Source organism: Physeter macrocephalus, chromosome 8 (genome assembly GCF_002837175.3).
Source record: "Physeter macrocephalus isolate SW-GA chromosome 8, ASM283717v5, whole genome shotgun sequence".
Lineage (NCBI taxonomy): Eukaryota > Metazoa > Chordata > Mammalia > Artiodactyla > Physeteridae > Physeter > Physeter macrocephalus.
The window spans coordinates 134,639,408-134,653,546 of record NC_041221.1 but is presented as its reverse complement, the minus strand read 5'-3'; the positions used below and the strand labels follow the sequence as shown (position 1 = coordinate 134,653,546).

Genomic DNA, 14,139 nt, shown 5'->3' with positions numbered 1-14,139 from the left:
GCTCACGGGCCCAGCCGCTCCGCGGCATGTGGGATCCTCCCAGACCGGGGCGCGAACCCGGTTCCCCTGCATCGGCAGGCGGACGCGCAACCACTGTGCCACCAGGGAAGCCCCGAGATTATACATTTCTAGGAATATGTCCATTTCATCTAGGTTGTCCATTTTATTGGTATATATTAAAAATAGCTTTATTGAGGGATAATTTACATAACATAAAATTTACTTATTTTAAGTTTACAGTTCACTGAGGTTTTGCTAATTTATACAGTTGTGTAACCATAATCATAATACAGTTTAGAACACTTTGTCATTCCAAAAAGTTCCCATGGGTCTATTTGCAGTCAGTCCTACTCCCAATCCCCAGCAGATCTGCCTTCTATCTGTATAGTTTTGCCTTTTCTAGAAATTTCATATAAGTGGAATCTTGGAATATTTAGTCTTATTGTCTGGCTTTTTTCACTGAGCTCTTTTTCGAGGTTTGTCCATGTTGCAGCATATGTCAGTAGTTCTTCTCTTTTTACTGCTGAGAAGTATTTCATTGTCTGGATATATACTACATTTTGTTTATCCATTTACTAGTTAGTATAAGAAAGATGGCCTTTATTCCCTTTCTTCAAATAAAATTTTTTATAGAATCTTAAAATCTTTCATATATTCTTTTTAAGACCAATGATAATAGAACTTCCTTGATTCTTGTGGAAGAGGGGAGTTCAGAGTGCTACCTTTTTAATCCTTTAGGTACCTCCTTAGAAACCTAGGAAGATAGTTGGAAAACCACCTATCTAAAGCATACTCTAGGAATTTCCTACCCTTTATTAAGGAAATATGTATATAAATGCTATATCGAGAGGAAATAAAATGAAGAAAACCTTTGTGGTGTTAGGAAACATTTTTTTTTTAAACCAGAATGTGTGATAGATAAAATATATTTTCCAAGGGAATGATGATGTTGCCCATATGTAGAATTTGGCTTTTCTGCAAGGACTTTGGGAGAATGGGTTATGATTCATGCCTACTCTGTGGAATGTTGCCTATTTTAGTGACTTATTTTTGCCTTTCTAGTTATTTATATATTTTGTTTGTTTGTTTTTCAATTAGGCAATTATTATAGTTTGCGTTCTCAGCATGAGAAAGCAGCCTTGTATTTCCAGAGAGCACTGAAATTGAATCCTCGGTATCTTGGTGCCTGGACGCTGATGGGACATGAGTACATGGAAATGAAGAACACATCTGCTGCTATTCAGGCTTATAGGTGAGCATTTAGTTGGAGGGGGAGATGGAGCAGATTGTTGTGATTTTAGGAGTCTCTATTGAGCCTGCAAGTCGCTAACTTTGATTCTGCTCTCTTACCAGTCTCTCTTCCATTTCTTAGGCATGCTATTGAGGTCAATAAGCGGGACTACAGAGCCTGGTATGGCCTTGGGCAGACCTATGAAATCCTTAAGATGCCATTTTATTGCCTTTATTATTATAGACGGGCCCACCAGCTTCGGTAAGTTGGGCCACTTGATGATGTGTTTGTTGTGGGAAGGGCTGACACTTTTCTTTCTCTTTTGATAGCTATTGAAGAATCACAGTGAATGGTTTTGACTCTTAGAGACCTAAGTTTAAACATGCCATATGTTGTTTGGTCATTTTTATGTAGTGTATTCTACTAACGTGTTAATAGTATAATTGTGAACACAAAATAATATAATTACATGAAGTATTGGATTAAAGCCCATTCCCTTCATAGCTTTGAAATAGTGGTGGTGGTTCCTCAAGGGAGGACTTCAGTTTTTGATTGGATTTCCTATTTCTCTTCCCTCTCAGGCCCAATGATTCTCGTATGCTGGTCGCTTTAGGAGAATGTTATGAGAAACTCAATCAACTAGTGGAAGCCAAAAAGGTATCTGAAATTGGGTCCTGGAGAATTTGTGTGGAAATCTGCTGTTTGGATGAGGGGTTGAGCTATCTGTGCTTAATTTTCCTTCATGTGGATCTATCTACATAGGGAAGTCTGAATATTTATAGGCACATAGGGTGTATAAAGCAAAGTGGGGCTGACATCATTAGTGGGAATGTTAGTATGTAGCCTGGACCCATCAGATCTAGTAAAAATGCTTTGTATTCTCCAAGTCTGAACTTCTGGGAGGCTTGCAGGACCTGAGTCTCTATGTGATTAGTCATGGCACATGGGGCAGTGGTTGAAGTGACCAGTTTATTTATTTTTTTGACAGTGCTATTGGAGAGCTTACGCTGTGGGAGATGTGGAAAAGATGGCTCTGGTGAAACTGGCAAAGTGAGTGAAAGAGTGACACGCTAGTGATATTTCTGTTGGCTTCTCTGGTGAGGTGGGTCCTGCATATTCTAGAGCTTCCCATCCATCATCTACATGAATGAGGGGATGTAGCACAGTGTATGATTACTGATCTGGAAATTTAGCCATCTTGACTCAAGAGAATGCTACTTCTCTTTGAAGAGGAATTGTTTTCCTATTTGGAAAATTCAAGAGTGAATTGAAAGAAATGAAATTTTTATGTCAGAGCAGTCTAGGAAAACTAGGTACTAATCTCCTCCTGATAAGGCCCAGGAAAATAAGGAATAACTCAGAAATGATAAGGAAAGAGGTTCTTAAATGCAATTTCATTCCTGCCAGTTCTTTTCTGGATTCTTACCAAAAATCTGAATTGCTTGGTATCTTTTTTAATCTCACTCAGGGTATTACCAGGGAATTTTTGCAATGTATGTTATCCAGCTTAAATGTTTACTAACTTTCCCTCCATCACCAGGAGCAGAGTAATGATTCTAAGCTTTGATGAAGTAACCACCACCTCTGGGCACTAATACTATTCTAGGTCCCACTGTGTCATTTATGTCAAAATTTTTACTTGTCTATGTATTATCATTTTTTAATCTTAATTGTGTGCTTTTACTTTTTATCACTAGTTTGCTTTGAGATATGATTTATACTTAAAGACCAATTTCTTTTGTAGGCTTCATGAACAGTTGACTGAGTCAGAACAGGCAGCCCAGTGTTACATCAAATATATCCAAGATATCTATTCATGTGGGGTATGTGTCATGAGCATGAGAATTGGGTTGCTGATCTTATTCTTGTCACCTCAGTCATTCCTGATTTCCTTCTCTAGGAAATAGTGGAACACTTGGAGGAGAGCACTGCTTTCCGCTATCTGGCCCAGTATTATTTTAAGTGCAAGCTGTGGGATGAAGCTTCAGCTTGTGCCCAGAAGTGCTGTGCATTCAATGATGTGAGTATCAGTTCTTTAGTAAAAGTTTGGATTTTAGGTTCTAGCACATGACTTTACTATGATCTGGGGGTGGAAAGTGGAAGGTGGTTAAGAGGGTGAGTGGTTTGCATTCAATCTGTAGATTGCTTTGGGTAGTATAGTCATTTTCACAATATTGATTCTTCCAATCCAAGAACATGGTCTATTTCTCCATCTGTTTAAATCATCTTTGATTTCTTTCATCAGTGTTTAATAGTTTTCTGAGTACAAGTCTTTTGCCTCCTTAGGCAGGTTTATTCCTAGGTATTTTATTCTTTTTGTTGTGATGGCAAATGGGATTGTTTCCTTAATTTCTCTTTCTGATTTTTCATTGCTGGTGTATTGGAATGCCAGAGATTTCTGTGCATTAATTTTGTAACCTGCAACCTTACCAAATTAATTGATTAGTTCTAGTAGTTTTCTGGGGGCATCTTTAGGATTTTCTATGTATAGTATCATGTCATCTGCAAACAGTGACAGTTTTACTTCTTCTCTTCCAATTTGTATTCCTTTTATTTCTTTTTCTTCTCTGATTGCTGTGGCTCAAGAGGGAGGGGATATGGGGACATATGTATGCATATGGCTGACTCACTTTGGTGTACAATAGAAACTAACACAGTATTGTGAAGCAATTATACTCCAATAAAGATTAAAAAAAACAAAACAAAACAGGGTGAGTGGAAAGGCTACCCTGTTCTGTGGAACTTTGTATGTCAGTATTTTAGAAACTGTTTTTGAGAAAAGCCTTGGATATATTTTGACACATTTGCCTGACTTTGTTTCAGACCCGGGAAGAAGGTAAGGCCTTGCTCCGGCAAATCCTACAGCTTCGGAACCAAGGCGAGACTCCCTCCACCGAGATGCCTGCTCCCTTTTTCCTCCCTGCTTCACTGTCTGCTAACAACACTCCAACACGCAGAGTTTCTCCACTCAACCTGTCTTCAGTCACACCATAGTTGGCTACTTTCAAGCCAGCACATTGCCAGACCCATATTAAGCTTTACCTCCATGTAAAGAACAGCCACGTCTATTCTTCAAAGGACCTTAGTTCTTTTTGTTTGTACACATGGAAACAGCTCCTTGGGGACAGTTTATAGAATCACCTGCAGAGTAGACTGACATAAGAATCCTGGCAGGAACAGATACTGTCTTTGCCAGTTTGAAGCACTTCTATCTTCTGTTCAGAGTGGCTATAGATCTTGGCCTTTTTCCCAGACCTTTTTGCCCCACAAAAACATCCCTTTAACAGCACTTTAGCACAGGCAAGGCTACAGGGACAAAGTTTAAATGCTGCTGGGAGTGGGAGATTTCTTTAGAGAGGCAAGGAAGAAAGGAGAAAAGCTTGCCACTCTACCCTCTGCTGATAGTAGGGCACTGGATACCCTAGGAAGGTCAGGGCACTGGATAGACATGATTCATCATTCTTTGACTTGCTGAGCATGACTATTCTGATATCAGAGATTAGGTTTAAATGGGGTGAAGGTATACTTTTGTTTTTACTGGGGAGACATTCTGCCGTTTTGGTTTTGAGGCATCTCCTAGAAGCTTTCAAATTGGAAGTAACTTACTAGAGTTGAACAAAAGAAGGGGCAAAAGGACTCTCACTGAGTGTGGAATTGCTGATGGCCCCTACTAAGGGGAAAAGATGTCTATAGAGTTAGCTATACCCCTACTAAAGCAGAGCAAGGAGGCAGGGTTACAGAGAGTTTCATGGACATTTGGGTGTGATAACTTCTGTGACTGTACAGATAATAAACTCTTAGAGTCGGTCTGTTTTAATAAATATTTTGCCATAATTGTCTCTCCCCCCCACATGCCCCCCCATCTCCAAAAGAATGGTTTTTTTCTATCCTTCATGTATTAGACAAGGTAAAAGTAATCATTCTTGCTATGCTCTTGGGAGAGTTTCAGGCCTGTGCTTGTGTATTCAGTAGGAGGTAATATGCTATGACTATAATGCCTGCTGTAATGAATTTGTACAGTAGATGCTATGGGTTATTCTGAGCTCAGGGCCCAGCCTTTATTTATTTATTTTTTTGCGGTATGCGGGCCTCTCACTGCTGTGGCCTCTCCCGTTGTGAAGCACAGGCTCTGGACGCGCAGGCTCACGGGCTCACGGGCTCACGGGCCTAGCCGCTCCACGGCATATGGGATCTTCCCCGACCAGGGCACGAACCTGTGTCCCCTGCATCGGCAGGCGGATTCTCAACCACTGCGCCACCAGGAAAGCCCTTGCCTTCCTTTATTTTTGTTCCAAAACAAGTTTGTTACCCATTCATCTCCTAATGTATGACACTTCATTTTATTTTTTTATGAATAACTTTTTTATTAACCTTTTAATCATTTAGTTAATTAACCTGTTTTTGTTTTTTTGTTTTTTGGTTTTCTTATCATCTTTATTGGTGACACTTCATTTTATATTAAGGAAGGTTTAGAATATCTAATGTCCCTTGAATTAATTTCTCACCAAGCTTTCTTGGGTTAGCTGTGCACCAGTTGCTGGTCTGCACTGCCATTCCTGTGCAAAGTTCCCAGGGGCCCGAATGATATTTGATTTTCAATTTTTCTGCCCCTTTTATAATTTACTTCAATGATTATGCTAAATTTAGAATTCAAATTTAAAATGTGAACAATATATTTATTTTAATATAACTTTTGTGTGCATAGAAACCATATAAGTAAAAAAGTGTAAGATTACATAGGTGATTATATTACAAAAGCGAGAAAAACTAGTGTCTGAATATTGCATTCTGGATAGAGTTCCAGGTATATATATAGTAAAGCTTTAAAGAGACCTATTTCTTAAGCTGAGCAGCTGACCCACCTCAGGGCAATGCTCTCTCCTTCTCACAACCTTAGTATTTTTTGCCAAAAGGCCCAGATTTGAGTAAAGGGGAGCACCGTGAGCGCAGGATCCGGGCATAAGGGCTGCAGTCTGTTGAGCTTTGGCAGGTGGGTGTTCGGGGAAGTAAGTTATGAAGAAATGGTTTCTTCCCTGGGGGCTGTTGGTTTGGTTGCTGGTTTTCCTGGTTGGCACCGAGGCGCTTTTTGGTAGAAGCCTGGCCTTGGAGTTTCAGCACAGTATGATACTGCTCCGCGATGCATGCTGCCTTCTTCCGAAGGTCCAGTTTCACTAGCATCATGTTATTCTGCAGCTCAGCCAGGGTCTGATCCTAAGGAAGATCAACAAAGTTATAGAAAACATTTCTGTCTAATCTATTAGAGAAACAGGAGGGCAAGGTAATACACACTATCCACTATTAGTTACTAAAACTGCTTTTTACAAAGATTAACTCTTTATGGTCAGAACTTTTAACTGAATAGGAGGGTATTTTCTTTAAGACCGAAACAAATAGCACTGAATAGAAGGACCTTTTCTAACACATCAGGTGGTATGAGCTTGAATAATTTTACTTAACTTCCAAGAGCCTCAGTTCCTAGGTATCAAATTAGCCTAGGATGGTTTTTTTTTTTACATTTGAATACGTCTGGAATCAGGATGCATTTACTGATGACAGTGTCATAGCTTAATTGTTAGTGTTTTGTCTTACAATTAATTGTTTCTTATAATCTAAGCATCTTGGATGAAATATGATAGTATCTACCTCTCTAGGGTTGTTATAACAGAAAAAGCCCACAAATTACTTAACATAATGCCTTGTACTTAGTGAATGGTTATTTTGCAAGGAAGAGAAACTCCCCTCACTATAAGATTAGCCTAAAAATCTTTACCTTTCTCTTTCTCATGTATACTCTGAAGTGGGCTGATGGGAGAAAGCGGTATATAGGCTTCCCTAACCTGTTTGATTAAGATGTCATCACATGTGGCCAAGGCTTGGCGAAGTTTTCCTGCTCCAGTGCTATGGCAACAGGCTCTTTCTGCTGACTGGAGAGACTCACCAAGTTTCTGAAGCTCTGTCCGCAGCAGCCTTATATTCTGAAAAAGGAGGAGTAGGAACCAAATTGTGGCCAAGATCAACCAGTGATCTGGAGGAGTCAGAGAACCATTTGAAGAGAAGTAAAACTAGAAAGGCTAGTCATTTGAGTGAAGTAGCCACTCTCTAGGACTGCAGAGAAAACATCTTGTCCTCATATGAACCAGGGATATAGTGTTGGAAATTGCCTTAGGTGAGAGCTTTGGTAACAGAGAAAGGTAATTACCTTCTGGCCCTCCTCTAACTTCTTGTCCACATCAACGATGAAGGGCTTGGCTGAGGGTGGTGGTTCTAACATTTTCTGATATTTCTGCAGCTCTGAGAGAAGGAAACAATAACCTTACATGTGTAGGCTTTCTAGCCTTGGACTTATCTCTTTAACTGAATTAACAGTAGCTTGCAGCAAACATAACAAGTGATGCCATGTGCATGCTAGGATGAAGGGTCAGGGGGATGTAGCTTGGAGTTGAGGAAATTATGTTGGAGCTGGCACCAGAAGGCCCAAGTTTGAAGAACAGCTCTTCCCTGAAACTGTTATGCTTCCTGCCCTGTCTCCTTCCTCACCTTCAGTGGTGGAGTTTAGCTCTGCTTTGCATTGTTCCAGTTTAGCTTTAATCTCCTGGAGCTGCTGGGTGGAGGCAGAAGCCACCAACCTTTGTGACCGCCGTAAGGACAGTTCAGACCCTGATTGTTGATGGGCCACTGGCTGCTGTCTGGCTTCCTTCAAGAGAGCTTCTAGCTCTTCAATCTTCTCATCCCGCTCCTAAGAAGGAAGCAGAGAGCACAATTCCATTCAGAGTCAGACGAATCCTACAGGAATAGATGACTGAACAATGAACAAAAATTTCCCTGATACATGGGCCTCAAAATCCTGTTTGTTAGCACTTACACCATTTCCTGGCCAATCAAACTCTTAATCAATTAATCAAACATAGACTGACACGTACAAAGCACTCAGGAGACTATAGAAAGGTGAATTACATATTCCTACCCCTATGAAAGTTTATATAATCTGTTTATCTCAGGCAAGCTAGCGATGGGAATCTGAGCAGCTAGTTGGGACTGGTTCAGGGCAACTCACCTGAAGTTCTTCTTGGTAAAAACTTGTGAGTGATTCCTTGAGGATCGTTAGTTTCTCTTCATACATTTCCTCTAGTAGTTCCTTTTGGGTGTCCAAATGTTCACTGTCAGAGGAGAAGAGAGAAGTGAGTGAAGATTCTGAGGAGTGAGCTTGGAGAGCAGATCTTGCACTACTCCATCCTAGTCTCTGCTTCCCACCCTCAGGTCTAGGTGACAGAACAAGAGGGGTTACTCAGCTGGTACCTGCACCACTGTTCCCGTTGTTGCATCTGCTCCACCATCTCATTGCAAATTTCATCACGGAGCTGCATCTCCAGCCTCAACTTTTCCTGCCGTTCTTTCAAAAGCAGTGCTTTCATGGCTCCCACCACCTGTAGAAGCTCCTAGGAGGGAAACAGGTCAGAGGTTCACTAGAAGCCCATGCCCTAAAAAGGCACAGGCCCACCTGGAAGGTAGCATGGAAAATGTATAGCCATCAAGCTGCTGCACCAAAGCTTTCTTGCATTCTCACCTCCTTGCCATATGTGGAGATGTCAACTTCATTTTCAATATCATCATCAAGGCCTGGGTCTGTTTTAGCTCCAGTCTCTAAGCTGGGAGATGCCCGCAGACTGTGTTCCTTGATGAATGAATGTAGCGATGGGAATCCCAGTTGCACAGGTGGAGCATGCACAAGCTAGTGAGGGGGAAAAATCTTAACTGAATCCATTACTAGTCCCTAGTAGCTTCCTTAAATACAGGTACCAGCCCAAAGTGAGCACAGTCATCACACCTATAGCTTCTCACCTGGCTAGTAATGGCTGAGAACTTGGCCACATGAAGGGTCTCATCATAGGTAGATGCACAGGGATTCACATTGACAATCATGCAAGAGCGGCCTCGGCCTGTGAAGAAGCCTTGGAACACTCGAGTCAACTTGCTGTCACGGAAGGGAACCAGGTTCTGCTTTGACCTGCCAGGGAATCAGAGAATAGAGCTGTGAGCAGAACTCCAGCCCTTGGGGGTATCCTAGCACTAGCCCCAGTGATGACCAGGAAGTCTCTTAGCAAACTGCAGAGCTCCAGGCCATCCTGGCTTGCAGTGAAAAGCTTACCGGTTCTGCTGGTTTTGGCGCAGGGCAGTAATACAGCGGCCCAAGGTGTGCAGAGAAGTGTTAATGTTTCCTGCTTCCTTCAGGCGCTCACCACTCTTTTGATCTTTGCAGCGCTCAGAGCCAGCCAGATCACAGAGTGATAACCTTGAATGATGGACAGGATCTGACATAAGGACCCCACATGTTATGAGCTTTCTAGCCCTTTGTATGGTTTTACGGAGGGGAGGACCCATGAAGAATCTCTGTACCCAAGGAAGGAGAGCATGACTCTAGCGGAAGTAATTCCCCCGAGGACCGCTCTCATCCCCTCCCCCAATTACCATTTATGGCCAAGAACCCAAATTTCTAAATAGAAAAACTTACTCGCTAATCTTGGGGATTATATCCCCTTCCCCGTGAAGGTGCAGGATCCGGACTGAGAATATGCTATGACTGGAAGTTAAGAAAGAAAAGTCACTGCACATCTTCTATGACCAGGTGGAGGACTAATGTTTCCTGGAACACAGTGAAAGGCTGACTCATAACCCACTAACCTGCGGCTGGAGTTCTGGTTCAGGTGGGTGCTGGCAAAGCTCTGGTTTTTACGACCCACTTTCAGGAGTTTCCAGGCCTCCTCAGCATCCTGAACATGAATCCAATTGAGATCTGAGAGGCCAAGGAAAGAAGGGCATACATAAGAGGGGAGCACCTAACTCTTTTCCTAGTCTCTCCCAAGGTCAGCACCTAACTCTTTTCCTAGCCTCTCCCAAGGTCAGCACCTAACTCTTTTCCTAGTCTCTCCCAAGGTCCCCTCCAGGGTTCATGCCAGCTTCCCTGCTTTCCCATACCTTTCACGTAGGGATTGCCATTCTGATCCTCACACAGCCGCAGTGTCTGCCTCTTGCGCTGCTGGCTTTGTGGTTCTAACAGGTCATAAAGCATTTCATTGTAGATCTCAAAGAAGGAGATCCAGATGGAGAAGCGAATATCTGCAGGGACACTTACGGGGGCAGTGTCTGGCTGTGCCCATTGGTGACTCGTTTCTGGGGAAGAAGCCAATGTACAGAGCATCAACTCAAGAGTAGTCCATCTTCCCTTTGGCCTGCAGGGGCCTCAGAAGGTGGAGCTCAGGTTGCAACCTCTGGTCTGTACCCCTGGAAGTTTTGGGGAGTAGAGAATAGGTTCCTACTGTTACTTGGCACAGAGCCCAGTCATGGTACATACCATCCAGCTGGCTACTGCTGGTAAACTGACTGGTGGAGGAGAGCCCAGCAATGCCACTGTCAAAGGTGGTGCTGGTGCCCATCCGACTTTCAATGTAGACATTCTTCTTCAAGGAGGTGGACAGCTCCTCCTGGAGGGGTCCAGGGATAAGATAAGCACAAAACTTTCTGGAGATTTTGTCCCCCATCCCTGCCTCTGTGAACACCAACACTTTACCTCTTGGAGGCCTCCATTTAGCAGGGCCAGTTTCTTCAATTCCTCCTGCCGGATCTGCTTGCTGTCTAGCCACATTACCTCGTTGGAGAGCACAGGCTTCAGATCAGGTGTTGGATGAAGTTGGCCTTGGAGACTATTGAAAATCAGAGCCAGGGACCGGGGCAGGATCCCACCATCCTTGATGGTACCTGGAGGCATGTGAAAGGTGGACAGCTGTAATAAGTGCTGTTCCCCAACTCAGAGCATCAAAAGGCAAAGACAGTCAGCAGTTCTGTGAGGCCTATTACTCACCTTGAATTGTGTGGGTTTTCCCCGAGTTGGTGACTCCATATGTATAGATGAGCCAGTTCTGTCCTTTAAGTACATCCTTGACCATCTCCTTCACAGTCAGGTTGAAGAAAGATTCCTGGCCCACTTCTGGCCCAAAGATCTAGAGACATACCCAATTTCTCAGAGGCCCATCCTTCGTCTCCCACTTTTCTCTGTGCAGAGCCAGCAGATACATCCCTTCCTGGGTGGTTGGCTCTGGAGACTACTCAAGCAACTTCTTCCTGCATTGCTGCCAGCTGCTGCCTAAATACTCTCTGCCAGTCCATTTTTCATCCAAATCAACAAATACTTATGGAATGCTATCCACTAAGTCTAATGCTGCACACAAAATGGAACAACATAATGGTCACAAGCATGGGCTTGGGAGATAGATGGATCTAGAGTCAAGTCCTAACTCCACCAATGACTAGCTACATGGCTTCAGCAACATTATACTCACCAAGCCACAGTATCCTTACCGGAAATTAGGGACAATGATGATAATAATAACAATAGAGTTGTTAGGAATTAATGCACATAAAGTACTCGACACACTGACTAGCACATAACAAGGGTCCCCCAGATTGTAGACATGCATATATAAGGAGTCACAGTCAAGTAAAAAGCTTTCCTTCTAAAGAGGGAATAAAGTTGCCCCTAGGTGTTGGTCCCTTGTTCACATGTCAGTAACTCCATACCTGGGAAAAGGTGAATCTGTGGGTGGCCTGACCAATTCCTCGCTCATTGCTCTTCTGGGCAAAAGAGTCCTTGGGTGCCTGTAGGGCAAGGGTCTCTATATTCTCAATACGGACACAACCCTGAGAAGGGAGAAAACACAGTTGTCACAGAAGGAAACATTCCTGGGAACCTCTACTGTACTGTATCATTCCACCTTGAATCCTCCCTCCTCAGAAACTTACCTGATCCTCCTGTCGTTCTAACTCTGAAGATAACAAGGGCCTGACCCTCAGGTATACTTTCACCTTCTCTGTACTATCTTCAGATGGAACCTGTGGCAGAATTCCAGGCCAATATCACAGATTAGTCTCAACAGTTACTTCTGAGCAGATGGGCAAATATAGCATATTTCCTGGGAATCATGCTAACATTACCTCTATTCCTCAAATGACTCTGTGCCATTACTCGGGTTCCATAATCATTCCAACCCACATGGAGTTTTTCAGTACTTAATCACCCTTCCTTGTCTCTTCACTATCCTGAAAACTTGGCTTACCACAGATTATCTGAGTCAGAACTAGTTGACTGGTATGAAAATCAGTGTGTGATATAGCAAAAGACAGTAGTTAAGCACCTTGGAGGCAGACATACCTGAATTTGAGTCCCAATTTCATCATTTAGTAACTGTAAGATCTTGAAAAAGTTCTTTAAATTCTTTTCACCTCAGTTTCCTCATCTGTAGAGTGGGGTTAATAATAGCACCCACCACTTTCATTCAACAGATATTTAGAGATCTGTCTACTCTGGCCCAGAAATTCTAAGAGCTCTGGTAGTCCACAGTGAAGAACATTAACAAGGCTCTTGCTCTCATGAAACTTCTACAAAAGGGGAGACTTCTGAGTAGAGTTGTTCTCAACCATGGCCATTTCCCTTTCAAGGGACATTTAGCAACGTCAGGACAGGTTTCCTGGTTGTCACAAATGGTAGGCAGCTACTGACATCTAGTGGGTAGAGGCCAGGAATGCTGCTTAACGTCTTACAACGCACAGGACGGCCCCGTATAACAAAGAATTATCTGGCCCCAAACATCAATAATGCTGCAGCTGAGAAACCTCAGCTCAGCAGAAAGAAAGGCTCCTTAAATGGAAGCTATGGTTGATATTAAAACCTGAATGTACATTCCACCTACTTAATGGCAATATAGCCTTGTGCAAATTATTTAAAATGTCTGGGACTCACGGCAAAGAGACACAATTGCCTTCCCTCATAGGATTAACTGAGAGTATGCATTTGAGGATGTTTCATTAATGCAATGCAATTAATAGTTTTCTTATGGACACACAACTGTACAATTTTTACTTGTCATGCTCTTAATTTTGAGTTGATCTCTCAAACCCTAGGATTGCTGGATTTTTTACCTCATGCTACTCTGTATGGACAACTAGTAGGCTGAGGATATCACTTTCTGTCCCCAAGCCACTCTTCAACTCCTTTACCTGCTGCTTGTCTTCCAAGGAGGTGGAGATGACAGAGCAGTCTGATAGCAGGTCCTTGCGTACCACAGATCCCAAATCTGCAGCTGTGGACTCAAACATGGGGGAGACTACGACCTCCTCATCCGACAGCAAGCCGGCTGGTGGAGAAAGGATCCCTTGCGACATTTCAGCAGGGGCAGTTTAGGTCTAAAAAGAGACAAGAGTGGGTAGAGAGGAGAACCTTTAAGGGATAAAAGGGGCTGCAAATTCTGGGTAAGAAACAATTCCCTGGCCCCAGGAGAGTCTAGTCTCGCTGCCTGAATGCTTACTCCTTTTTCCCTTAAACTACCAGCAAAGGGGAAGGGAATGAGAGAGAGTTAATCACTTAATCCAATCTGAGGCAGCATTTCGGACCGCGAACAGGAATGAACAGATATCCGGCTCCGAAAGCATAAGGCCACGCTCCAAGTAGAGTGCCTCGCTCAACGGTGTCGTGGAGGCGATGTCAGTAGCCCTAGGCTCCTGCTCCAACCTCGCCCCCCAGGCGCACAGTGAGGACAGTGGTATTAAGAAAAAAAGGGATGGCGGCAGTTCCGCTTTCTGAAAGCCGAATCCGCCAGGGCAAAAGCAAGTACCCCAGCTGGGCTCAAGCACAGCCGCACACTCACCCGAAGACGCCACACTTCTCCTACGGTACCGGCTCACTCTCACTCCGCGGCCGAACCTGGACTTGCCTAGCCTGAGAGCACAACTCCGCCCACGAGGTGCACCTTTGTTACTGATACAATGTTTTAAATTACGCGCTGCTTTCGTTCGGCCAATCAGATAGCGAAATCTGCACCTACCAATCGGCGCAAGGGGGCGGGCGAGACCGGGAAACT

At 43.4% G+C, this 14,139-nt stretch overlaps 2 protein-coding genes across 2 annotated transcripts in view; one reads left to right on the top strand and one right to left on the bottom strand.

The window, feature by feature from the left end:
• Positions 1 to 5,054, top strand: part of CDC23 (cell division cycle 23) — a 21,532-nt gene extending 16,478 nt beyond the window's left edge. The window contains exons 10-16 of the mRNA XM_007112984.2: positions 1,099 to 1,252; positions 1,373 to 1,492; positions 1,813 to 1,888; positions 2,220 to 2,281; positions 2,976 to 3,054; positions 3,132 to 3,251; positions 4,055 to 5,054. Coding sequence (XP_007113046.1) covers positions 1,099 to 1,252; positions 1,373 to 1,492; positions 1,813 to 1,888; positions 2,220 to 2,281; positions 2,976 to 3,054; positions 3,132 to 3,251; positions 4,055 to 4,225 — 782 coding nt within the window. The 3' untranslated portion in view covers positions 4,226 to 5,054. The remainder of the gene's footprint in view (positions 1 to 1,098; positions 1,253 to 1,372; positions 1,493 to 1,812; positions 1,889 to 2,219; positions 2,282 to 2,975; positions 3,055 to 3,131; positions 3,252 to 4,054) is intronic.
• Positions 5,055 to 5,746: 692 nt separating this feature from the next.
• Positions 5,747 to 14,029, bottom strand: KIF20A (kinesin family member 20A). Its single transcript, XM_007112985.4, has 19 exons — positions 13,927 to 14,029; positions 13,280 to 13,465; positions 12,026 to 12,115; positions 11,804 to 11,923; positions 11,088 to 11,226; positions 10,797 to 10,984; positions 10,581 to 10,710; positions 10,205 to 10,399; positions 9,911 to 10,022; positions 9,741 to 9,809; positions 9,378 to 9,521; positions 9,071 to 9,236; positions 8,796 to 8,960; positions 8,528 to 8,667; positions 8,286 to 8,388; positions 7,769 to 7,967; positions 7,431 to 7,522; positions 7,069 to 7,206; positions 5,747 to 6,442 (listed from the first exon to the last, which is right to left on the bottom strand). The coding sequence occupies exons 2-19, from the start codon at positions 13,442 to 13,444 to the stop codon at positions 6,125 to 6,127; spliced, it is 2,673 nt and encodes an 890-aa protein (XP_007113047.2). The 5' UTR covers positions 13,445 to 13,465; positions 13,927 to 14,029; the 3' UTR covers positions 5,747 to 6,124.
• Positions 14,030 to 14,139: the final 110 nt, after the last annotated feature.